The following is a 27,579-nucleotide window of genomic DNA, read 5'->3' on the forward strand; positions in this document are numbered from 1 at the left end:
TTGGTAACAGACCATCTGGTTGAGGCCCTGGGGTTGCAATGGTGGTTGGTTGAAGTCATCCAGGCCCCAGTCTATGGTCTTGGACCCAACCTCGGTCCAGGATCTTCCTGTGGGGAAAAGAGCCTGGTGCAGTCCCTAACTAGGCCTATGGTCTAGAAAGAAACTGTGTGGAGTTTTCTAAATGGAAAAAGGGTTCTGTACCCTAGGGGGAGGTATAGGGACCTCAAAGAGTGTATCGTCGCTCATGTCGAGCACAGCGGGGAGTGAGTTACGACGGAGCTCGTCGGCTGCTGGGTTTAGTGGGCGTTCTACGTGCAGGAGTTCAGGCACATCTCTGTTTCTCCTGCGGAAAATAGCGGGGATGTCTCTACGGGCGTTACATCTGTCTATCTGATATTGCATGGCCATGAATTTTCGCCGAGTGATACACATTCCAATGCAGATCACGACAACTGCCACGCAAACGATAACGATGGCAATGGCGTCCGGGGTTCCCCAGGAGTTATCTGTGAAGTTGGGGCGGGACTTGTCGCGTCGGTTAATGTCGACCAAGACACTCTCAAGTGGGGTCAAGTCTACCGTTTGAGCACCCTCATATTGAAGGAGTGAAAGGGTCTTGGCGTCGAGAGAGAGTGTGTGCTTACTGAAGAACTCAGAGATCTCAATCTCACCCTCATATTGCTCAGGGTCTAGGTGATACAAAGCGAGTTCGTCTATGTGTAATATTGCGTTTGGGGGAACATCGACCCAAAAGGTCTGGTTGGGCAGTCGAACTCGCGTCTCTGTTTCATGTTTATCATAGGTCAGGGTGGCTTGCGTGGCGGGGGTATTTACAAGCCAACGGTTCGTTACAACCTCTGCCTGGGTGCTTGTGATCTCATACCTTGGGGTAATTGTGGCTGGACAGCGTGACTCATCAGTCATCGGTTTAAGACCACAAACCCCATAAGTAGTATCTCTGACAAAAGGCTTACTCGGGCAAAGGTAGTGTATTTCCCTTGTCAAGGTACACATGTGTAGGTTTGGGGCTAAATATAAGTCTGGACTCTCGTCATGGTATGCAACGACTGGGGGGGTACGCACTCTAACGTGTGCATTGCTGTGCCAGGATCCAACATTAACGACGTCTTTTAATCTATATATATTCATTGCTTCTATGACGGGAAGATTCAGCAGAAAAGCAACTTGTCTCATCTCCGGCTCCACCCAGATTGGAATGGCACTTCCCAACGAGTAGGCAAGGTGAGCCTGTAAGGGTGACACTATTGACGAAGTTGCGACCGCGATGATGTTTTGAACCAGTGATAAGGGTACCAGGTAAGCAGGGATTCTCCCCATCGCCAGACTATCCATGCTCGAAGCAATTTCTCTTAACATGTCACCCATTAGCATATTTACAACCTGGGTGTGGGCAACGTCTCGATTTACTACTGACAATAGTTTCTTAACGCTCTGCATAGTTTTGTTAAGTTGAGTAGCGTGAGTGTTCAGGACCAGAATTGTGCCTTTTAGGGTCTGGCCTACAGTCTCCAATTGTTGTTCCTGAACATTCATTTGGTCAAATATCTTTGGTATCTCTTCATGCAACTCTCCTATTTGGCGTCTTATGGTCGCTATGCTAATGGAATTTGCCGATGAGACTCCCAAACTAAACAGGGATCCCACAGCTGCTGCTGCTGTCAGCAAACCAGCTAGAAAGCGTTTGGATCGTGTGGAAATAGGCTTGTGGCCACTTAACTCAGACTGCGTGACTGTAAACTTCTGGAGCTGTTGTAGCATGTGGGTGGTATCTAACTCTGCATGTCTGAGTACATCTTGGGTCCAGTGCACCCCTGCCCAACTGGTCAATCCCCCAGTAGGCCTCAGATGTTTCCTTGCAACATCATTTGGATTTAGTCGAACAAATACTCTCTGAGTATGGATTCGACAATTTGTGATAAGCAGCCCGGGTTGGTCACGAAGCACGATGCCGGAGTTAGGTCCTGGTTCAATGGTTTCCCCGTGGATGAGGACCAGCAAGCAGACGGACATCAACATGCACATCCACATCCTGACAAAGCAAGCACATATTACAAAGCAATCATTGGTTAGGGATGCATCATGCAGTTGGATTATACTTGTTTTATAATAAGATTATACATTCCATGTGTGGCGGCAGTCATGACTAGAAGGTTTTCTTCTTTGCACATGCCAAACACGGTAATACAAAAGTACATTAATATTGGTAATAAAAAAAAAAAAAAAAACAAGAGAAAGAATCTAAATCAATCAATCTGTTTCTCTTCCTAAGTTGTTAGGTCAGCTTACTATTGGACCTGCTCAGTTCTTTTCTGACTGAGTCTTCCCCCCTTTTCTTCACAAGTGACTGAAACCTTCCTACCAGTCAGGGGCATCCCTGTGAGGGCGGATTTGGTTACGGTGTGCCCACTTGAAAGTGGGTTCCTTCTTTCCCTTGTGGATTTTCAATCGATATACAACAGGGGAGAGCTTTTCCACAATCTCAAATGGACCTGTCCATCGGGCCATTAGCTTTTTGGCCATCTTACGAGATCCTCTGGGTTCTCGCCCAGTGGTTGGTGCGAAGATGTAATACCATGCCTTGTCTCCTACCTCGAGTTCCTTGTGAGAAGCCTTGCGGTCATAGAAAGCTTTCCTGCCTTCTGCGCTTTGGTCAAAGTTTTGCTGTGCAAAAGCAAAGGTGGCTTTCAAGTGTTCTTTTAAGTCTGTGACATACTGATGACCTGTGTAGGCGGTGGCTAAATTAGCCTCGCCGGGCTGGTACAGTATGTGCAGCGGAAGTGTCATTTGTCGCCCTGTCATCATTTCAAATGGGGAAATCCCCGTTGTCGCATGTGGAGTAGCGCGGATTGCCATCAGTGCCAGGGGCAGTTTGATGTCCCAATCTTTGTGGTTATTAGCCACATACTTTTTCAGTATGGTTACCACGGTTCGGTTCGCTCTCTCCACCTGGCCAGAGGCCCGTGGATGGTAAGAAATGTGGAACTTGACTTCCACCCCTAGCATTTGCCAGAGTTTCCTCATGACATCGGCCGTGAAGTGTGTTCCCCGGTCCGAGTCGATACGCGAAGGGAGTCCGAACCGTGAGAAGACATGGTTCATGAGCAAACAAGCGGTTGCCTCTGCTGTGTCGCTCGGCGCTGGTAGGCACTCCAGCCATTTTGTGAAGGCACATGTGACTGTGAGGAAATACTTGTTACCTCTGCTGGACTTTGTTAGTGGTCCCACCCAATCAATTTGGAGATCGGACCATGGAAAAACAATCCCTTTTCTTTGTAAGGGTGCTCTGTGAATTGGGTTTGTCGGTTGAAATTGACAACAAACCAAGCAGCCTTGAATGTATTCAGCAACATCTTGCTGCATACAAGGCCAGTACGCTACCTGTTTTAATGCTTCATAGGTTGCTTTGATTCCTCGGTGGCCTGCAGGGGGCACATCATGCGCATGGGCTAACATCACCCCCCTCTGGCTCCTCGGAACCACAAAGCAACAGGATTCTGGTTCCTTGGAGACATGAACCAACAGCCCATCTACCAGTTTCAAGTTCGCCCTTGCGGCGAATAGCACCCGCAGGTCAGACCCCCTATCTAGATCAGCCGCTGAAAGCGTACTGTCGGATTCCGGGGTCAGGTGTGAAATCATGGCGAGTATGGCGTCGTCCTGCCTCTGCAGTGCCACCAGGTCGGAGCCCGTAAAAGCGGGCTCCACCGTCACCGAGCACGGCCCCTCCTCCTCTGCTACCGTCGGCATAGCTGCCTGTGCCCTGGTAACTACACACACAGCGTGGGTTGGGAGGGAGGGAAACACCTGTTGTTCGAAAGACCAGGGCTCGCCACAAATGGCTCCCTTCTTTGCCAGTTCATCGGCCTCATCGTTCAAAAGTTTGTCTATGCCCGGGGTGCGTGAATGACCTTTGACCTTTCGCCAGTACAGCTGCATGTCATGGTGCTCCAGCATCTGATCGCACGCCATGAACAGCTCTTTGTGTTTGACTGGCTTCCTGCTGGAAGTGACAAACCCGTTCCGGCGCCAGTGTGTCAGGTGGAGAATAAATGACAGCCTTGCATAATTGGAATCTGAGCAACCCACAAATTCCTGGAGGCCCAGCTTGACCGCTGTCTGTATCACTATGAGTACTGCTGCAATTTCAGCGTACTGAGATGTCTGTGGGCCCAGCATAAACTGTTGGGGTGGGCCTGGCTCGTCCCGTACCCAAACTAGCCCTACCCCCGCTTGCACCTTGCTTTCATGGTGGTAAGAGCAGCCATCTATGTAGGCTATGCATAATGGCTCGCACACGTCTGCATCAAAGTAATGATTACGAGAGTGTTCTGCGACGGGCGGTACCCAGGCCATGGGTGGGCCGTTCAGGGGTGTGGCTACGTGTTCAGTGTCAACGCAGGACTGACAAGCTGCCAGGCCTGTGCCAAGCGGCAGCCTGTTGTTCTGTGCGTATTTGACCTGGACGTCAAAGCTCTGCAGTGACATCATCCACTTAGCCACCCGCGCATTGGTCACTGTTCCATCCCGTAAACGTTGACTGTTAAGGAACACCACGGGTTGGTGACAGGTTTCTACGATGACTTTCTGCCCGCCTATATAGTTGGCAAAGTGCCTTACTGCCCACACTGTGGACAATAATGCCTTTTCACAATCTGAAAACCGGCGTTCTGGTGACAGTAGTGTCCTGCTGGCGTATGCAACTACTCGTTTGTCTTTGTCATGCATCTGGTATAAACCAGCACTCAGGCATTCTCCTGAAAACCCCACCTCTAGGTGGAATGGCTTTGCCTCGTTTGGGTAGACCAAACAAGGTGCGGAGCATAGCCGAGCCTGCATTTCTTTCATTGCTCGCTGTTGGGGTTCTCCCCAAATGAACGGCACCTCGTTCTTGAGCAACCCTGTCATTGGTCTCGCAATGTCAGAGAAGTCCTCAATAAACTGGCGCGAATAGTTGCATACCCCTAGGAAGCTTCGCAGTTCAGAGATGTTGGAAGGAGTTTTGATGTTCAACAGTCCCTGGACTCGGCTAACCTGAGGCTCCACCCCCTGCGCTCCTACTGAGAGGCCGACATAGTTAACCTTGGTCTTTCCCCATTGACACTTGGATAAAGAAATTTTAGCCCCAGCCTGAGTGAGCTGTCCCAGTACATGGTCTATTTCTTCCATGTGTTTGTGGAATGTGGCACTTCTCATGAGGATATCATCGACATAAATCAATGTTCCTCGCTCGTTAGCGTCAGGGCATGCTTTGTTCAGGAAGATATTAAACTCAGCAGGCGAGTTGGAATACCCAAAAGGGCAGCGTGTGAAGGTGTACTGCCTTCGTGCGAATGTAAACGCCAGTTTATGTTGATCAGCGATGTCCACGGGGATAGTCCAGAAGCCAGAGGCTACATCAAGCGTGCTGAAATAGCGCGCGTCTCTGACTTTCGGCAAATCCTGTTCTAGCTGGGTCATGGGCCACCTAGATAAAGGAACCTGCTTGTTCAGTTGTCTATAGTCTATTGTTACACGCCAGCTGCCATTAGGCTTCAAGACCGGCCACAGAGGGGCGCTGTAGGTGCTGTTACACAGCCGGATGACGCCCTTGGTCAATAGCCCGTCTATGATTTCTTGTACAGGTTCATAGGACGCCAAAGGTATCTTGTATTGCCGGACGTACGCTGGCGGTGCATCTGCCGAAGTTGGGATGCGCACAGTATGTAAATGCGTGAGGCCACAGTCAAGCGAGTCTTTCGCAAATGACGGACCATACTTTGTCAATACACAACGTAGTCCGTCCCTTTCTTCCTCAGTCTGAAGTGCATTAGCCTCTAGTACTATGTGTTCTATCTGGTCTAGGAACCCCACATAGGGCTCACCCACTGTTTGGTCTGTCACTGTTTGGATGTTGAGCACCGTGGGTGCCACAGGGGGGCATTCCCCCTGGTGCAGAACGGCGTCAATGACCATACCCCCCTCGGAGGTGAGGTCAACACGACAAACAGTGTCAGTCCCCAACTGAGTGGCGGGGAAGACTGCTACTGTCCCTGATGGGAGTGTGAAATATGCATCTGCGTTAGTTTGGCACGCGACCCCCAGAGCAGCTTGTTTAAGAGGCATGTCCTTTGGCAGGGTGCCTATGACAGGAAGTCGGAGCTCGAAGTCATGGAATGTTGTGCTGACTAACCAGCCTAGTGATGTGGACTTTGGAATCACCACGTCCTCCACAGAAGTGTTCTGAACCAGTAAGTAGGTGGTCCGATTCGGGACCTCCACCAAAGGTGTGGCCTCTAGAGAGAGACCTAGTTCAAAGAACACAGGCGATGGTTGGAATACCGCCCGGTGATGTTTCAAGCTCTGCCCAGGCTCTATTTTCATCCTAATAGAAACATCTTTGGTCCTCGCTGGGACCACAACATCCTGTTCGTTAGACACTAGGCATGCCTGAGGAATCGTTTGTCCTGACCTCAAGTTAGGTAAGCTAACCGGGTCTGGCTCTAACGGGGCCCCAGTCAATGTCCACAGTACTCCATTGATCAAATCTACCTGGGTTCCTAGTCTAACTAACAGGTCAGCACCGACGTAAACCGAGTGCGCCAGGTCTGTCACAACCAGGAAGTAGTGTGTCAGTGCCCGGTGATTCCATTTCACTTGCAGTGCACAAACCCCCCTTGCAGTTACCACAGTCGTTGGTGTGGGATCCAATGGGAAACGGGACGTCTTTGTTTCAAAAGGCAGGACTCCCCCTTCCCTTTTCAGGAACTCAAAAAGTTCCAAGCTAATGGCTGACTTGTCAGCCCAAAGCGCCAAGCCCACATCGTGGACAGGCGTCTCCTCTAGGACGATGCCATTCAGCACCTTCATATGGGAGGCGGTGTCTGATGCACTGAGAGCACAGAGGAATGTGTCCCTGGTTGACCCTAGATAGTCGCTTTCCCCAGGCTCTGGGGAGTTGGGCGGCGGTGGAGACGCTGTCTCAGCGTCAATGACACAGCACTGAACCTGGGCTGTGTCCCTGAAAGGGTCACAGAGAGGCTCGCGCACCTGCGCCCAGATGCTTAGATGCTTGAAATCAATCAGTGGCTCAAAGCGGTTCAACAAATCTTTGCCAATCAGGAGTGGTATCGTGTCTAATGGTGACACGTACACAGGATGCGTCAATTTCATAGGGCCAATCTGAAAGTGTACTAGTGTCCTGTAAGGCAAAGTGATTCCCGTAGTTGAGTAGGCTTGCACGTCCAGTGAACATGCCTGCAGTTTTAGATCGCGATTGACTCGCCGAGAACGGGCTCTGAGCTCGTTAAAGAGCTCTTGAGACATTAGGGTTATGTCAGCGGCAGTATCGAGGAGGGCCTCATAGGTTAACAGGTTCTCTAACCTGGTAGATATGTAAAATTTCCTCGCCACTCCTTTTTCAGTGAGATGGCACAGAAATTGATGGAAAGGAGGACTTCCTTGCACAGACGAGTCGCTAGTGTTGCGAGTGTCCGGAGTTTGTCCTAGCTGCACAACCAATACCGCGCTCTGGGGAATTGGTTTAGGCTCCACCCCTCCACCAGTCTCCACCAAAGGGAACCCTCCCTCCTGTTGAGGTGGGGTGTTTTCCCGTTGGCTAGTTGGCTTTGACTCCCGGTCATCTCTAACCGGGAAGTCAAGAGGGGTGGAGTTGTCCTCCTCCGAGGACCCGCTAAGATACAACTCCTCCCAACAGCTCACCGTGTCTCCAAAATCACCATACTGCTCCCCTGTGGAGATGGAGGTCACTGCATGGTAGTTTTCCTTTTTGGCCTTTCTTTTTTTTCTCAAGTTTTTCATGGCTAGTGCAACAACGTCTAGGTCCTCCTCAGAGAGACCCAGTTGTCGAACCTTTGTAGCAATGCGGTCATCAGACTTGTCTGATGCTTGGGAATTATCATTCCGATTGGTCCTAGTTTTATGGGACCCATCGTGATCATTAGAAGATTGGCGGCCACTCTTTTGGTTGCTGTTACTACTGCGATGAGATCGTTGATCGCTATTATTGGTCTGATCCTCTCTCTCATCATCAGAACGTTTGCGTTCGTCATAGAAGTTCTTTTTTGTAAACTTCTTGTATCTGCCTTTTTTTTGACGGCCATTGTCTCCTACTTCCTGTTGGGTGGAAGAGTTATTTTCCCCCTTTTGTTTGGGACGAGACTTATGATTCTGTTGGTTGGCCGTGGCCGAACTATCTGGGTTAGGCTGGGGGTAGGTTTTAGTTCCCTCCAACTCTAAAGGGGGATCAGACGCGTCCACACTAAACAATGTGGGCGTGTCTGAGCCCCCTTGCCCAGCTTTGGAAGCTTCAAAGCTTCTTACGGCAAGGCTACGTAGGGCCTGTATGTTTTGCACATACGGGTCTGCTAGAAAGAGCAACTTACTGCTTGTATTGGGATGCAGGTTGCTCATATAGAGCGACCTGAAATGCACATCATCTTCCATATTTGGTTGTGTGCGTGACCCAAAAAAGGCGCGTTTTAGACGTTGGTAATACGCGTTGGGGTGTTCAGCTCGTTGCTGTTTCACAGACATAGCAGCCATCAGACCAGTTTTCCCTCGGGACTCACCATATTCAGTAGTCAGGGCCAAGCAGAGTGACTGCCAATCAAATAACACATCTTGGGGCTGACAGTGCAAGAACGACATAACATCGCGGCTGCTTGTTATTCTGATCAAATACAGTCTGTCTGACATAGATGTGTATCCCAGCCTATTGAGATGGAAGTTTAAATCCTCGAGATATGAAACAACATCTCCACCGCTAGCATTTGGCTCAAACTTGATAATCGTTTTAGCCACCTTGTCTAACTCTCCACCAGGGCGATGGAGCGTCACGTGGGGAGTTTGAGACCCCTCCCTAGCCAGGAAAGAATGGCCTACTCCCCCCCCGTGACTTGTATGATCTGTCCCCATCTCGGGGTCAGACTGAGAGGGAAAAGCCGGAGGCCTGAACCTGGAGGATACCTGTGGGTGGACAGGTGTGTCAGGTTGTGGTTCTGTTGCTGAGGGCCCACGTGGCGTACCACCTGGGTGTCCAGCAGCGGGCTGTGAGGGCCCACGTGGCATACCACCTGGGTGTCCAGCAGCTGGCTGTGGGGGCTGTTGTCCCTCTTTGGCTTTTGCCAGCTCCCTCTGGAGGAAAGCTATATGTCTTTTGGTGGTTATCTCATATTCTTCATATGACTTCGCAGAGATTTGCGCATCTCTCTCGAGGTCAGCGTAGTCTCTTCGAACATTGTCATAACTATTCATAGCTTGTTTGTGCTGGGTTTGCCACTTTATAACTTCATTTTGGTACTCTTCAAGTGAGGATTGAGTTAGCATCAAATGTTGCCTATCCTCGTCTTGACTCCTTTTAAATGAATCTATTTTGTCTAGAGACCTCAGTAACAAGCTTGAACTCTTCTCTAATTCATCTTCTACAGCTGTTAGCTTTATCTTAGTTTGCTCTAACAGTTCGCTGTCAGCTACTGACTGCTCTGATGTTTCGCCAGTGGGCGGAGCATTAGCTTGTAACTGGGAGATTTGTTCATCTTTGTCAGTAACCAGGTCTTTAGCCTGCTGTAGTTGAGAAATAACTTGTGTGTTCTCCTCTTTCATTTTAGCAAGGTGATGGTTTTGCTTGGTTACTGTAGCTTGTAGTTCAAGAGTTTGCTTGGTAGCTGAAGCAGCTTGATCTGTGGTAATTTTCAGTTTCTCTGTCAATAATATGAGCATTTTACTCATAACCTTCACAAGCTTCTTGCTCTCTTTAGGGCCAGACTCAGTATCTTTAACCAGCGTCTGTACTACTGCTTGTAGTTCCTCGTTCACTTTTGCCTCAGGGTACTTGCTACATTCAGTGGCAAAGTCACCCATGGAATCTTTGGTAACTGTTTGTATTTCTTTGGCCAGCCACATAACATATTCCATGTCTGCTATTGTTTGTGGTTTAGGCAATACAAGAGCGGTACCTGTTCGCGGGACAAGAGGAATGGGTGTGGCAGGTGATGGCACTTACCCTTTGTGTGGGAAAAGTCGTCCGCTGCAACGCGTGTTGAATACACAGCTGGGAAAACCTTGTGTTAAACAGTGGTTTAATGACACTGAACAGCTGTGTTTATGCTACTGACTTCAAATCATTCCACTTCTAGGGTGGAATGTGTTTGTGTCTGTGCAACAAACAGGCCGGCGATTTATTTTTCAAATAACCACAATCGTAAAAGCCGCTATCACAATCAAGCTTAAAGCACAATTCTGTTCAGCTTCCGGATTGTGGGCATTTAAACAAACATTGAGTGGTATTTCTCAATGAGAGGAGGTCAGTAATTACACAATACAACCCAAAACAAGGAAAAAGGGAATTTTCTTTTTCCTTTCCTTTCAGTGAGAGCTAAATGCAATTGTCTGTTTGAGGTTTACCACAGAGTTCTTATGTCATACCACTGTTCACACAATCGTAAGCGTTTCCAGCTTTAATGAGTCATTAACTGTTGCAGTACCTGTCATTCATTCGTTTATTTGGGAAAAAGAAACGATTAAACAACGCACGCATTCATACACAGTTAATACATGCTTTGGGGATGCATCTGTTAGCACAAGCTACTGTTTTAGCCTTGAGCTAAGTGCTAGCCACCGGCATGCTAACTTGTAAACACGGCTTCAGGAAGTGTGCAGCACACCCTGTGGGCTTGTGACGCCTTTTAGGCTCCGCCCCTCGATATACGCTGAGCGTTTTGCTGCGCTGTGCTCAGTCTGTCTGTGAGGACATGTAGAGCACGTATCGTTGTGGAGTGGCCTTTCAGTCAGTCTGAGTCAACTTTTTCACAAGCCGAAATGGTCGCGTCTGGTTTAAACAGACGGAGACCGAGTCCTCTCTGTCTATCTTTCAGATCAGACAGAGAGTAATATTAGCAGGGTAATTAAGCCTACTAATTATTTGGGGGAAAAATGCCTAAAGCCAGACAAACGTGGCGCTTAGCCAAATTTTACCCCAAAACAGCTCTTTTCAAATAGACGGGCAAACGCGCCTATTCGTAATAAGATCTGTTTATTTTGGTAATACCAAATCTGGGTTTACAGACGGCTCACGTCTGTTACATCCAGGATTGGTTCAATTTGCGGGGCTTTTTAAGCCACACCGCTCAACGTTTTAGTATGGAGGGCCGACAATTCTGAAGGGAAAAAACACACCGCTTTATCCTGGCATTGTTTAAATGTTATTTAACGGTTCAAAACAGCACTGCGTGTTTTTAGGGGAAAAACATTGGTGTTAATTAAAACGGCATTGCATCATTTCAAACCAACACTGCGTTTTTTTGTAGGAGAAAAGCATTGGTGTTATTTAAACGGCATTGCATCAATTCAAACCAACACTGCGTTTTTTTTGTAGGAGAAAAGCATTGGTGTTAATTAAACGGCATTGCATCAATTCAAACCAACACTGCGCTTTTAACCAACACTGCCTTGACGATAATGATCAACCTAGCCATTCAGTGACCCAGAACCGATTCTATCAAAGCCTCACACGGGGCACCATTTATGTAGAATTATTTAATTTGACTTAATTTGATATGCACATTAATAAGCTTAATCTGTCCATCAAACCATTAGGGCACCACCCCGATTCATGTATTTATAAACACACCCTGCCTTGGGTCACAGGTTTGCACGATCAATGCATTTGCTGAAGGAAAAATATGAATTCTTTTCTCTGATGAAAAGCTTCTGGGTATCTGACTTCAAAGTAAAAGCAACAACAGCTGAATCATTATCTTCAAAACATATGGCGTTTATTTCAAATAGACCAGTTGAAACATTACATTTTCAGCCAACTTCTCATAGCTGAAAAAACACACTGATTCATTCTACAAATAACACATATGGTTTCATTGATTTATCACACTGAGCATAGGTCGATTATACACACACAGGTTATAGGCATATATATATTCATTAATATTGTAAGACTCGCCCGATGATTAATTCTAATAGAAGGGGGAATAAGAAGAATTAGCCTAGTTGGAAAGAAGCTATTTTTCTGATAATTAACCCTGACCTTCTCATCCGTTCTAAAGCTCATGGACTGCACACAGACTAATTTCACCGCACGGAATCATATCAGAAATCAGTCTACCATCTGAGACGGTCTCGGCTGTAACAGGACATGGTTGGATCATATCCGTCACACACCGTCGCTCAGATTAGCAAATCTGTCTTTCTTACTTGGTTTGAAGAATGGATGGCTCCATTAGGCACTTCGGTGAGAGGCTGGTGTTCTCCCAGCTGGTACAGTCGGCGTCTGATGCGTGCAGGCCGAAAATGGTCCGAGAGCCTTCTATTTGGATGCTTATCGTAACGGTCACCTCTTTTCCTCTCGAGAAAAGGAGGAAAAGTCTATACTCGTTTTAAACTTGTTAAGAAAATAACAAAAAGCTATAAAATAAGCGATACTCTATAAATGCGAGACGTCTCTTGCGATTTTACAGGAATCACCTTTTCAAGCTACAAATAAACAAAACAATACTAAGCGGTCGGCTTTGTCACTGCTTTGTCCCGCGGCCGCAGGGATCAAAAGTTAAGACAAGGCCTTAGAGTGGTTTGGCAAAAAGGGGGGGTGTTGGAACCTCCTTTCTTTCCCGTTTTCAGTTGAAGAGCAATCGTATCATTCTCGGGTGTGGTTTAAATACCCCGAGGGTGATATGTAGATTAGCTGGGACGTCCCTATAGGACATAAGTCAGATAACTTTTAAACACTTTATATACCAAGTAGTTCTAAGTCTCCAAATTTTCCCATTCAAAATAGAGTCAATCATTGAAGTTATGCATGAATCATATTTCTGTTTATAGGACATTAAAACAGTTATTGCCTAAAGGAGTTTATCAGTTTTAACAATCCTCCTGCATAGTCTGTGATATGAAAACACATATTATTCAAACTCAGTCCAAGTATAACTATGCCTTTCATATATATAAGATAGGCCTTGGGATACACTTAATATCACGAATAAGGAGAGAGAAAACACTTTCAATCAGGGACATTTGACAAAGCAGCAGTGTATTATATTCCCCACTAGGGGGCACTATGGTACCACCTACAAAAGTGTGAGACTTGCACCAAAACACAACTCTGCCTATGAACATCCGAAATAAACAGTAATCACGTGTAGTTTATCAGAATGACATTTCCTATAACATGAACCTTCATTTTATAATTGAACATAGTTCCTTCACATACATTTAACATACTCCGCTTTCCTGGACTTCTTGGAGTGAAACCAGATGGAAATTCCTGTCTGGGTTCAACGCATATTCAAATGTTCAAATCACTCTAGGGGTGACAGGATGTTTGATTTAACACCCCGAAACGGCCTTACTCCTGGCTTGCTGGCGATGCTCCCTTTGAAGCCCAGAGCCTGGCAAAAGGCCCCAAGAGATAAGAAGTCATTCTTGTTTTAAAATGTGTGAGTAATGACGCTGTTTTGAAACAAGTCTGTTGTTCTTTGTCTCTGAACCATCTCCAGATGGTTTCAGGAAAAATCACATGGGAGTGAGGATGGTGATCTCACTGGAAGTGTGATATAAAAATAACCCAGATTTCTTACACAAGGTATTATGGGATATCCTAACACACCAAAGGTACCACCATTGTATGGTTCCTAGAACATTTGCCAAAAGTAGGTGCCTAGAAACGTTGCAAATCCAGTGAACTTATGTATCAAACTGGCAGCCTAATTACAACTTCCTACCTACTAGAAATCCCACCTACTGTATATAGGCAGTTTCCTTGTGAATCAGATAAGCCTGTGTTTGTGTAAATGAGTGATAGAGCATTGACCCCCCCCCCCCCCCCCCCCAGTTCTGGAGCAGCCTTAGATCCTAGAAGCCTGGGGCCTCAGCTGGTCTGAGCGATGGCAGATTGCCTTGCTTGGCTGTCATCAAAGTACACAAACTAACTAACAGCATCAGCTCCGCCTGTGTCGGAGGAAAGGCTTTGACATGTTTGGGTGTGTCAGCATGTCTTGTCATCTCAAATTGCCAGATGCTCTCAGCTACTTAGCTTTGTGTTGTGAAGGCCACAGCTCACGGCATCGTGTCAAAGAAAAGACTTGATAGGCAAAGTGTTATCTGTGTGTGTGTGTGTGTGTGGGTGTGCGCGCGCGCGCGCATGTGCACACTCATGTCTTGCAACTCACCTTAAATTTAAAGACCCCCTAAAGTCATGTTTTAAGATGTATATAAAATACTCTACTTTGAATAATAATTTGTGTCTGATGGTTTCCCCCCACAAAAAAAGTTAAATTATCTTATTAAAATCCTTAAAATGACTTCCCCCCCCCCTTCTGCCTCATTAAAAATTCTGAAGCAACCAATCAGGGTTATCTAGAAAATAACTACCCAATCACAGCATACAAAAAAGTAGCCTGGGTAAACCCATCCCCCACGTGACCTGCTCTCAGACCTGTTCTCAGTCACTATGGTCTGGATTCCCACCATTGTTAAACGATTTCCTGCGGTTGTTGCCCCCCCCCCGATAGACCGCTCCATTACGCAACCATCATCCAACCAGTTTAGTGCACAGAGCACATGCGCAGTGCAGCAGATGGCGTCATCACTCTGCGACCTTTGTTGTTAGCGCATTAGCTAACACTTTTCATTTCAGTACTGCTAACACGCAAATGGTTACAACCAGCTACAACCAACCAAGCCCCCCTCCGCCCGAAATGTAAACAGACTCAGAGCTGGCCTACGGATCGATGTGTGATTTCCAGGTAAGAATATGTTATTCACAGGTATATGCCACACTATATATTATCTCAGAAACTAGCGTAATTGTGTTTGGTAAGAAAGACATTCGATAAATGACTGACTTTTCCTCATCGGCTGTGTGGGGGTTAGCTAGATTACGGGAGCATTTAACGATCTAATGAATTCTAGAAAAACATGTCAGAAGCTAGCTAACGTTAGCCACGTGTAACATACAGTAACTGCTACGTTTGATATTATTAGAGCTTCCAAGAAGAGAGAACATCGCCTCTGCCAATGACTCCTGTGACGGTGGTCAGGGAATGAACAGGACAACTGTCTACACGGACCCAAACCTCGATCCCTGCTGCAGATGGCCGCAGATCTGGAGAGATATTTGTGGCGGTGAAGAACAGTCATCATCTATACAGTTATCAGGGACACGCTGTCTTATCTGCATAAATCATATTGAATAGTACCAGACAAAACCTTCAAAACAAATCAAGCTCATGCAGGGTGTCGGGCAGCAGCAGTGCATCGCGCACCCCTCTGGAGCTCGCAGAGCTCCAGGCTGCCTCCGGGGCTCGACTCTGCTGCAGCCCGAGGTCGGGTGCAGGGATGTCGGGCAGGCAGCAGTGTATCGCGCACCCCCTCTGGAGCTCACAGAGCTCCAGGCTGCCTCCGGGGCTCGACTCTGCTGCAGCCCGGAAATGATCGTGGACTTAATGTTAATCAAAAACGGCCACACTCATAACGGTAAGGTGTGTTTGACCTAGCTAGAAATAACGTTAATGCACTCGCATTTCAGCGTGGTTACAGATGTAGCTGACGCTAGCTAGCTACAGTAGATTTTTGGAGGCTATAGCGTTAACGTGAATGTCATGATAGTGAGCGTAGTGTTATACTGTATATTATACATAATCCAGATCATATTCCAGATGCAACCTAGCTAGATGTTAAGCTCCACACTGCTGTATGAGTACAATCAAATCTATCAAGCCTTGATATCATATTCCAACGTGAATTCAGCTGAGGGGTTCGCTCCAGAACGAGACTGTTGCATTCAATATTTGTACACGTGTTTCTGACTTGGATTGATTAATCAAAATTTTCAAAATCTTTACTACTGTACTGTCCATTAATAATGACATCAGGTGACAAGCTGAAATGTCAATTCGTATAGCAAATCTAGGTAAATTTCAGACTTTAACGTAGTGTCTTGTCTGAAGTGAATACAAGTGACCTATATTTTTCAATCCTGTCTTTGAATAAAAGTTGTACATTGTTATACTTGAAAACCATGTCTTTGCTCCCTTTGTGTTCACAATTACAACAAATCTGTATGGTTTATCTGTTGGCATTAAACCGTGGTATTTCCTTGGGTGATATTCCATATTTGTCATTAAACCTAGCTGTTCACATCTGCATTTTATACAAATTGGGCTAAATTTGCAATGATGAATCAAAGCCACGTGAGATATTAAGTAGCCTACTTTTATTAAAAAACAAAATAAAATGCAAAGAGAGGTTTCCTTCTCTAACTATTGGTGCGTTCACAAAATATTTACACAATGAGATTTTTTTATAAATAATCTTTAATAACGTGGATAATGATGACATCTGCAGCTGCTGGACGAGAGACAGAAGAAACTACGAAACCGAAGATTGGAGCAGAGGACATGACTACAGAGAAACTTAACCGACCAGCACTCTGCTTCAATCAATGAATGCTTATAAATAAACCATACACATGAGAATTACCGTTAACGTTACAGCATTTAATAACATAAATATGGTGATATCTGGTGGTCTGAAATTACTCTATCTACAGTAGGGTAACTGGCTCCTATTGTGTCTTATTATTGTAACGTTTGAATCAGCGTTTCATAGCTATAATAGCCTAATGTTACAGTAGCCTGGATGACGTTAGATAATGCTACCCAGCCTTCCAGCATTTATCTTCCATAATGCATTAAATCATAATCACAATGCTATGAAGACATTAGCTGATCACCACAGAGCTGCACAGACAAGTTTATCAGATAATTTCGCCGTAAAATGTGTCCAGGTGATCAGCTCTGAAGCCCCGGCTTGTATGGTCCGCTAAAATCCGATTTCGATATAGGTGTTATTTTGATCAACAGACCTAGCATCACATTCAGTTTAAGGATCCTTATGTGGAAACATTTTGAGAACCACTGTTTTGAAGTACTATTACTAGGGGTGTCACGATACACTCAGTTCACGATACGATACGTATCACGATACTGGGTTCACGATAACGATACGATACGATACGATTTTAACAATATTTTTTTTAACTTGAATAATGACAATATATGACTGGAAAAGTAGTATTTTATTTGAAATGCACAAATACAAAACATGCTGTTGTGGGAAATTGTTATTACAATAACAACTAGAAAAAACATGAGATTGGAGATAAGGCTTATCTTGAAATAGAATGAGTTACACCGTCACTTAGATTTACTTTGAACTAAAAGGTTTCTCAGCAGTATAAATTCTCATTATGCATCTTCAGTTTTTCTTCAAACTCAAACAACAAGACTTTTCTTAGTCTATTTTTTATGCATCTTCAGTTTTTCCTGTCAAGTAAACAGTTTTGCCAGAAACTCAATTGAATGGTTTCTCTCCTGTATAACTTCTCATGTGTCTCTTCAGAGACTTGTTCAACTGAACTACTTTCCACACATTGAACTTCAACAAACAAAGACGTTTCTTTGTCTACTTTTGAAAAAAAAATTTTTTTTTTTTTTTTTTTTTTTTTTTTTTTTTTTTTTTTCACGATATGAGATTTAATCTCAACGATACATATCGTGACGTTTTACTATCGCGAAATTTCGTGGGACGATATATTGTGACACCCCTAACTATTACTATAGCTGTTTTCATTCTCACATGACAATACAACAGAAGAGTATCAAACAAAAACATTTTTATTCAGTTCCATTCAAAAAAGTACAATTTGAGTATGAACAGTACAACATGCAGTACAACATGCAGTACAGTATGGAAAGAATATGAAGTTCTGTTGGCTGCCATTAACCTCACAAATCAACCATTGCAGCCGGACTGGTCATTTGGTTCAGCATCAACATGGGCTGAGAGATTGAGTAGGCTAAATAAACAATACACATGAGAATTACAGTTAACGTTACAGCATTTAATAACGTTAATTTTCGTGTACCCGATGCCAGGATATTTTGTCACTTTGTTTTCATCAAGTTCTCTGGACTTATATACACAAGCTCACAGCGTCCTAACAGGTTAACGTTATAATCTCAGAAGAGATTGAGTAGGCTAAATAAACCATACACATGAGAATTACCGTTAACGTTACAGCATTTAATAACGTTAATTTTCGTGTAGCCGGTGCCAGCATATTTCGCCACTTTTTCTTCATCAAGGCCTCTGGACTTGCATACACAAGCTTGCAGCGTCCATGTCCTTGTCTTTATCATTCACCCCACCGATCTGCAACGCCTTGATTCCCAGATTAGAAGCCTCGCGTATCTGGTCCTCCATTAGCGCATTTAACGGCGACACAACAATACAGTAGCTGTAGCTGTTCATAGCCATAGCTAGTAGCTAGCTCGGGAGCTATGCTTTGGAAAGACCAAAAGCTAATGGCTAGCCGCTGCAGCTGTTATACGTCATTGACAAAGACGCACTCTCTGATTGGCCGATCACGGCAGGACTGATGTTGGCAGTCACGCCGTCACTCATTGGCTGCGGGGTGGCTGCGGGTCTGCGCGAGTCTTTCAATCGCCGCAGAAATCGATTTGAATGGCCCGTTCGCTAGACGATAGTGACTGGGAACTGAGAGAGCAGGTCACGTGGTGGCTGGGTTTACCTAGGCTAACAAAAAAGGGCTTTAACTGCTGATAGGCAAAGTGTTATTTGTGTTATCTGTGTGTGTGTGTGTGTGTGTGTGTGTGTGTGTGTGTGCATGCATGTGCGCACTCATGTCTTGCAACTCACCTTAAATTTAAAGACCCCCTAAAGTCACATTTTAAGATGTATATAAAATACTCTACTTTGAATAATAATTAGTGTCTGATGGTTTTCCCCCACAAAAAACGTTAAATTATCTTATTAAAATCCTTAAAATGACTTCCCCTCCTTCTGCCTCATTAATAATTCTGAAGCAACCAATCAGGGTTATCTAGAAAAGAACTACCCAATCACAGCATACAAACAAGGGCTTTAACTGCTGAATACTGGACAGGGATTGGCTCCAGTATTCCTTGATGTCATGAACCATGCTTCTTGAAAATGGCGTTTTCAGTGAGCTCAGAGAAACTTTCCACTTCCAGCAGATGATTGTGAATCATTCTGCACAGTGAAGCTCAGACATCCAACTAGGAACAATGCAAGAAGAAAAACATATTTTTGACTTCAGGGAGTCTTTAAAGCCCCATTCAGTAACTTTTCCAAGCGCCCTCTGCGTGCATTAGTATCGATAACGATATCGCCGTTCAAAGTCAACAAAACACAGCGCCAGAAAGCTCTATGTACATGTTGTGACATCGGGTACTCACCACGTGATGAAATAATAATCCATAGTTCCGTGAAACATCATTTTCGTAGCAAATCCGAATCGAGTTACTTCCTTGTTTTCATGAACACAGCGCTTCCGCTGTACAGCGCATGCGCGCATGCTTTTCTTTTCTCTTTTTCTTGCTACGGGACGTGGCAGACAAACTGCTTAGTCCCAGTGCTGGCCAATGGAGGGCGGTGTGGGATAAATAAAGACGAGGGTCTCCCTGTTACAAGTCAATCTACCATGTCCTGTGACTAAAAAGCTGATTTATTACAGTAAAAAATGTCAAAAATCTTACTGATTGGGGCTTTAACCATGGGCGTTGTTAGGCTGCCTGGGCATTCAGGGCTATAGCCCCGGATCATTCAGGGCTATAGCCCCGGATCATTCAGGGCTATAGCCCCGGATTTTTTAGGAATAGAGAACCGCAGGAATGAGTCCGGAAGTATACTTCCGGGTTCGTGAAAGTGAATTGGATTTTACAATGGGGAATTCACTTAAATGCATAAAATAAGGTCTGTGGTTAACAAAAGTTTATGGGAAAGCGAATTTGGGTTCAGCATAATAATCTTCACAAACGTGAATAACTTTTATGACTTTTGGAATGTAAATGCGCTTTTTTAAATGCGATTTTTAGAAAACGCTTCAAAAGGGATTCCCCGACTTCATTCTGGTTAAACTGTTATGGCACGACTAACGTCTAATAGGATTTTCGAATGAATGTGTACGCTGGTGATTCAAATCCGTCACAATGACGGGCAGTTCAGCAATTGTGCACTGTGCATGCCAATGGACCGGGGCAAGGCCGAGCTGCTTATGCGAGTTGCAGGGCCAGCTCGGTGAGCTGCAGGGCGGGCGAGGCCATGCAGCGGCCAAGCTAGCAAGCCTGTGTAGCGCGCGAGATGCCTAGTTTCATAAAGTGGCCAAGAGAGCCATCTTATCACATGATGGTGAAAACATGGATTGATGTGATATCATTTCAATGCCGGGGGGACGTGTTAAGCTGCTCCCGCACGTCACATCTAGTTTAGTCAAGTCAAATTTATTTGTATCTCCTTAATTCACAACCATGTCTCAGAGGACTTTACAGAGAATGTGTCTAGCTAAATCTACCTAAGCAGAATCAATAAACAGGATTGAACGTCTTATATAAAGCATATAAAAACAACCACAGTAGAGAAGAGAGTGAGGGGAAAGAGAGCAGGGGGAGAAGGGAGGTGAGAGGAGAGAGAGTGGGATCTCAGCTGTCTTGTAGTAATTAAGCTGCAGATCACAGCGTCATTTCAGTTAGTTGGTTCTACTTTCTGCTGCTTTTGTCCTATGAATGGAACGGACTGCAAAGCACCTTGAAATTAGAAATCCCCATTGAAGTCCCCCTCAATGATTTTTTTTTCTTTCTTTTTTTATACCGTTATTTATACAGGGGGAGTAATAATATCTAAGTAATAACATCACGTTTTCTCAGATATTTGCAATTACACTTGATAATGAGTCTCTATATTGTTGAAGTGCATGACTGAACTCTACTTTGGAACTTCTCTGTCATTTTAATGACAATGTTTTTTGTTCCTGGGTCTCTCTTGAGAAAGAGATGCTAATGTCAATGGGAATATCTGATTAAATAAAGCATACATGAAGAAAACCTAATGATGAGGTGAAAAACAAGAGAGGAGCGATTCTTGGATCTGAGGTAGTAGGCTTGGGTGATATATCCAAATGTAAATATTGCATAGTCCTGCCCCAATGTTGCGATATACGATATCGCCAGCCAAGATGGCGACAGGCCACTTCAACCATGGGTGTGGTTCAACACGGGATTCTAAACAACAACGGCAGGTTCCATCCATATATACTGCTCCAAAAAATGAAGGGAACACTTAATCGTCACAGTATAACACCAAGTCAGTCAAACTTCAGGGATATCAATCTGTCCATTTAGGAAGCACGTGATTGTGAATCAATTTGACCTGCTTTGGTGCAAATTAACGTGACAACAGGTGCAATGGAGAAGTCAAAGCAACCCCCAAAAAGGGAATGGTTTTGCATGTGGTGGCCACAGACAATTGCTCTCTTCTTATCCTTCCTGACTGATTCTTCTCTAGCTTTGTGCTCTGCCAGTGCTCACTCTCACACGGCAGCCAATCAGCATTGAACAGCGAGCGACTGATGGCAGCGAAATTTCTCACGAGTTGGGATATTTCATCTCGGGCGACGAGCGAATTTTCGCCCTATCGCTCTGTCTCTGTCGCTCGGACGCCCAGCAATTTTTCTCCCGGGTGAATATACGTTCAATCGCTCGTTTGCATTGACTTTGTATGTAAACTCGATGCCAGCAAAAAACTGTAATAGGTGGGTGTGGACGCACCTTAAGTGTTCCTTTAATTTTTTTGAGCAGTATCAATGGTTGAATCCCAGCAGCACACAGCCTGGCTGTGGGCTGTCTGAAGTGCTGGGCGTTGCAGATAAAGAACCGCTTTTTTTGTGTCGTGACAAAACACAAATGACTGTGGAAGAAGCCCAGCCTTTGTCAACACAACCCACTGTCAAGGACCCTAAAATGAAGGATGAGACAACACTCAAATTTTGCATTGGGGTCAGACTTTGGGGCCAGTTCTATTGAAGTGAGTGGGGCAGGCAGGGTAAGTCCCACTATAAACCATCATATCTGTCATGTTTCACCTTTTATTGAAAAATGCTTCCACCAGATTAAAGAAAATACATTATGTGATGTTATAGGTGATATTATTGGTCTCCAAACAGACCATGACTCTGGCCAGCAGCTGCATATAGCTCAACTCAAGCCACTTTGGTCCAAAATAGAGCTAGATTAGCTAACTAGTAACTACATCATGATACATGGCTGAACGGAGCCTCAGTCAACATCACGTAATGTGTTTGAAAATAAAGGTGAAACAGCACAGATATGATGTTCATGGTTTATATAGTGGGGCTTACCCTGTCTGCCCCATTCACTTCAATAGAACTGGCCCCAATGCAAAATTTGAATGGTGTGACATGACTCATGAGTGATGACTTATCCTTCTTTTTAAGTGTCCTTGCCTGCAGTATGTGGAGATGTCTCTTTTGCAGCTTCCACCACACCAGGCACAGGCTTGGGGCAACATCGCCATCTGCTGGTCGATGGCCGTCTGTAACTATATCTCTGCTAAGCTATCAAATGTGTTTTTTGACCATTTGATTTCTTGGAGGTGGAAAGTAAATTTATTCAAGTATTATATTTATTATTATTGTTGTTGTTGTTGTTGTTGTTGTTGTTGTTGTTGTTGTTGTTGTAGTTGTTGGCGGCGGCACTAGTATCTCCATTCTGTGAGACGTTCTACTTTTCCTCCGCTACATCTCAGAGGGAAATCTTGTCTTTCTCCACTACATGTGCTGGCTGGAGTTACTAGTTACGTTGCAGAATAAAGGCACAAAACATACGATGAGCTCATAATGTTGCATTGCTAGAGTTTAAACTCCCCAACAGTATGTTACAGTATAGACAGTAAAGAATACAGTATAGAATAAACTTTAATATATATATGGAGCCGTTAGACCGACCACATTAAAATACTTCTGAAAGGATCATGCTTCAATAATTTACCTATGACAGAATGACAACTTTTACTGTTAGTACGTCTGTACTGTTACTGAAGTGATCTTTTGAATGCAGGACTTTTACTTTTAAGGAAGTTATTTCCCATTATTATTGCTACTTTTAGTTCTGTCCACCAGCTGGCAGCTGAAACATAAAGTTGCATTTTCTTTCTGGAGCACGTCAGCTGCCCCGGCAGGCTCGCCAGCCACGGCGCAAAGTCTAGGGTTAGGCTTTGACGCTGTAGCATGTTTTCCATATTAGCCTCAACAGACGCCATCTACAGTAGTGTTCTAAACCTGCACCGCCATCTAATGTACTAAACTTGCACCGCTTACTTCACAACCTGGCTGTGATTCTTAATCGGTGCAACCGCTTCTATAATTGACTTGAGATCATAATTGACATCAGATGCAGTCGTGATGTCATCAGCGATGTCACTCGAGCAAATGTTGAATGCCTTTGCAATTGCTCAACTGTGATGTCACTTGAGCAACTGTGATCTTATCTTAGTCACAATTTGTGACGGAAGTGATGTCAGTCGGGCAGTTGTGTGTGTGTGTTGAAAGCATTTGCAATTGCCCAACTGTGATGTCACCAGAGATTTGGGTCTGAGCAATTGTCTTCTTTCTTAGTTAAAATTGGTTATGTGGTGTCTATCTGTCTGCATCGCTTACTTCAGCACCTGGGTGTGATTTCAGGCAGTTGTAACTTGTAAGTGACTTTATGTGTAACCCAAGATGTGGGTCTGGATTTGGGTCTGGATTGAGGCAACAAGGTTGTGTGAAGTGATGTCACCCAACTGGAAATGAAGTCACGCAATTGCTTGACTGTGATGTCATCAGGCAGTTGTGATGTCATCAGTGATGTCACTCGAGCAACTTCAGCACCTGGGTGTGATTTTATTTGTATTTTTTCATGGAAAAGCACTGCCTGAAGCGCTTTTTGTGAGGATAAATAAAAGCGGATGATAACGTCATCTGCTGCTGGTGCTGGTTAGCACTTCTAGTAGACACTACAGTGTTGTGGAATAAGCAAAGGCTTACCGAACTTTTACAATATATCTATACTGTAGGGGTGTCACAATATATCGTCCCACGAAATTTCGCGATAGTAAAACGTCACGATATGTATCGTTGAGATGAAATCTCATATCGCAAAAAAAAAAAAAAAAAAAAATTTTTTTTTTCAAAAAATAGACTAAGAAACGTCTTTGTTTGTTGAAGTTCAATGTGTGGAAAGTAGTTCAGTTGAACAAGTCTCTGAAGAGACACATGAGAAGTTATACAGGAGAGAAACCATTCAATTGAGTTTCTGGCAAAACTGTTTACTTGACACGAAAAACTGAAGATGCATAAAAAATAGATTAAGAAAAGTCTTGTTGTTTGAGTTTGAAGAAAAACTGAAGATGCATAATGAGAATTTATACTGCTGAGAAACCTTTTAGTTCAAAGTAAATCTAAGTGACGGTGTAACTCATTCTATTTCAAGATAAGCCTTATCTCCAATCTCATGTTTTTTCTAGTTGTTATTGTAATAACAATTTCCCACAACAGCATGTTTTGTATTTGTGCATTTCAAATAAAATACTACTTTTCCAGTCATATATTGTCATTATTCAAGTTTAAAAAAATATTGTTAAAATCGTATCGTATCGTATCGTTATCGTGAACCCAGTATCGTGATACGTATCGTATCGTGAACTGAGTGTATCGTGACACCCCTACTATACTGCCTTTAAGATCGCTGTTACAGTAACGTAAATTCTAATATTACATCCTATTTCTCCACCACCGGCACATTGACTTCCATATTATTGTTACTATGGACAGTATAGGAAATGGCCAGCATCTCTGTCCTTGCATTTGATCGGGTGGGAAAAAGCGGGTCATGTCACCCGACACTGTTCTGAAAAGTTTAACATTTCGGAACTTTTAAAAGTGCTCTGCTCTGAGGAGAAAACTCTGGCTGCAGTGTTTTCCTGGAGCGGCTGCCTCCCGTTGCTTTTAATGAGGAAAGGGCACTGGTGCTCAGAGAGAGAGGGGGGAAAATGCTATATATACAGACAGCCTTAGTTGACTATAATAACCTTAGTTGGGGCCCAAGGTTATAATAATAATAATACTCCCGCCCCGCCCTTCATGTCCCCTCAGCCCGGGGAGTATCTGCGCATCTACAACCTGCACGCTCTGTTAGGAGGCGGCAGGGTGCCGGGTCACACTGACAACCAATCAGAAGAGGCGGATCACGTGTCTTTCCACCTGCACGGGGGCACGAAGTACGGCAAGGGCATCCGCCTTCTTCCAGAGGACAGCCCCGACGTGCTGCAGCTCAAGAGGTATGTTCTTCCAGAGGACAGCCCCGACGTGCTGCAGCTCAAGAGGTATGGCAGGGGGCACAGGACAAAAACACCTGAGTAACTCTTCCACAGATCTGGAGCCACTGTAGAAATATGATTTTTGAAGCGTTTTCTGAAAATCAGATTAAAAGAAAATCACATTTACGTAGCCTACCAACTGGAGGGTCGCAGGTTCGCGCCCCCCCATGTTCCCTCCGGCTTGGTCGGGCGTCCATACAGGTACGATTGGCTGTGTCTGCGGGTGGGAAGCCGGATTAGGAGTATGTGTCCTGGTCACTGCACCAGCGCCTCCTTAGGCCATACAGGTCTATACAGAGCGTGGTGCAAGTAAAAGAAAAAAGTGGATTTACTCCATTACTGAATTTGAATTTATAATCCCATGCACTAATCATACTGAAAAAAGTAATCACTATAACGTGTTACTGCCCAAGATTGACGTTGTGTATAGACTTCCTCTTTTCTCACACTAAACCAAAGTCGTTTTCTGCATGTTTGTGTCCAGAGTCACAGAGACGTTCCCAGAGGATGACGACGAGCTGACGGACTCAGGCCTGCTGGAGGTCTGGAGCACTCCACCAGAGTCCTGCGGTACGGACAGCCTGAGTGAACCTACTTGCCAACCTTGAGACCTCAAAAATAGGGGGGATTTAGAAACCAAAACGGGTGGGGATTTGAGTTTCAGAGGCATACTTTCCTACATTCTGGGGACTCTATGGAACTGAATCAGATATTGTTCAGATTTCAGCATGTAATTATTAAATATGCCGTAGATAAAGAATAAGAAATTAGTGAAATATTAGTGAAACAGTGAAATATTCTGGTAGTCAGACTACTAGAATGGTTGTTTAATTGTGATGCATTTAAGAGAGAAAATCATGGAAAAGAAGGCAATGCATATTATTGAATTAACATTTATGTTTCTCATTTTCAGTTTTTCCAGTAACACGTACTAACTCCCTCAGTGAAATAAGTGCCCTAGCCTATTCATGGTTGGTTTGATGACTTGAATGTGAAAGTTCCCCCAGTGTCTTTGTTCACCTCCTTTGCTGCTGATGTTGTTGTTGTTGATGATGTTATTACTCAACTGTGTAAGCCTATATGCTGCACTATGGTCCTGGCTTTGCTTGAATTATTGGCATTTTGTAAGCCCATGCATACATTACATTGTATGGATGACACACAATAACAATTCATCCATTCATTCAGTAATGATAATATACAATAATGTGTATTTCAACAAAGGAAAATAATAGAAAAAATAAACAGGAAAAAATAGAACCTTTCCTGTTTTAAACAACCTTCGTGGCCTTCGAGTATTGATTCCTGATTTTACGAGGTGCACTTGAATGCACCATGTATTTACGATGTGCACTTGACTGCACCATGAAGTCCGCCTGCAGAGCTCAATGGATTTTTAAGTGGAGATAGCACGACCACAACTCCATAGTGGAGGTGAGCAGCTCTTTCAACCCGTTCTCACTGATGTTGCTCTCTTTACGTGCATGTCATGAAACGCTACATTTGGTGTAGCAAAGTCCCGCCCCTTCTGGGTTGCCCCACACGCACCAGCGTCTGAAAAAATATGGAAAATAACAAAGTCCATCCATGCAATGGCGGTGAATGGCGAGAGACAATAATTGTTTTCAATCGGAGACAATAATTTTTTCGATCCCGTTTGAATTGTGCCATGAGGTACACATACATGTATGATGTTGGTCAACTTAAAAGATAACTTTGGAAGTCAAGAAAGTCGCAGTTTGTGGTAAAACTGTTGCATTATAAGTTATAAATCAGAAAGACTACACACAACCAGTCGCGTATGTGACATTTCTCCCGAAATCCTGAAAGTGGATTGAAGTTCTTGCCAATACCATACTACCCCAACCTCCATCGCGTCATTGTTCTTATCCCGCAGCTTCATGCATCCCTGAACACACACATTCAACTTTTTAACACCTGTATATAGAAATGAGAAACACTTGACATAGCCTATATATAGCAAATGATTTAGTTAAATGGTATATACGGTACGTTACTACTTAATTCATCAGTTATATTAAAATACTGCAATGAGAGCTCTGCAGCAATAAAATGTATTCAACATCCAACAAAGGCAGCATAGATGTTACATTATATTCTCTTAAGTAGCTTTTAAAGCTCGAATCGAAGCAGGCACAAAGGAATTCCTATATCTATTTTTCTAACTATTAACTGTCAGCACCTCCACAAAGACAATGAACGGACAGTTCCTGAAAAACAATGAGTATTAAAACGACATGTGACAAAGTCCTGATTTGTGCAGGCAGAGCCGTAGCC

At 44.4% G+C, this 27,579-nt stretch overlaps 1 protein-coding gene across 1 annotated transcript in view; it reads left to right on the forward strand.

Moving 5' to 3' along the window:
- LOC310793175 (protection of telomeres protein 1-like) overlaps positions 1-27,579 on the forward strand; it is a 74,351-nt gene that overhangs the window by 37,804 nt on the left and 8,968 nt on the right. The window contains exons 11-12 of the mRNA XM_083654934.1: positions 25,058-25,242; positions 25,766-25,851. Of these exons, the coding sequence (XP_083511060.1) occupies positions 25,058-25,242; positions 25,766-25,851 (271 nt within the window). The remainder of the gene's footprint in view (positions 1-25,057; positions 25,243-25,765; positions 25,852-27,579) is intronic.

The sequence above is a fragment of the Poromitra crassiceps genome (genome assembly GCF_964638095.1).
Source record: "Poromitra crassiceps genome assembly, chromosome: 18".
Taxonomy (NCBI): Eukaryota; Metazoa; Chordata; class Actinopteri; order Beryciformes; family Melamphaidae; genus Poromitra; species Poromitra crassiceps.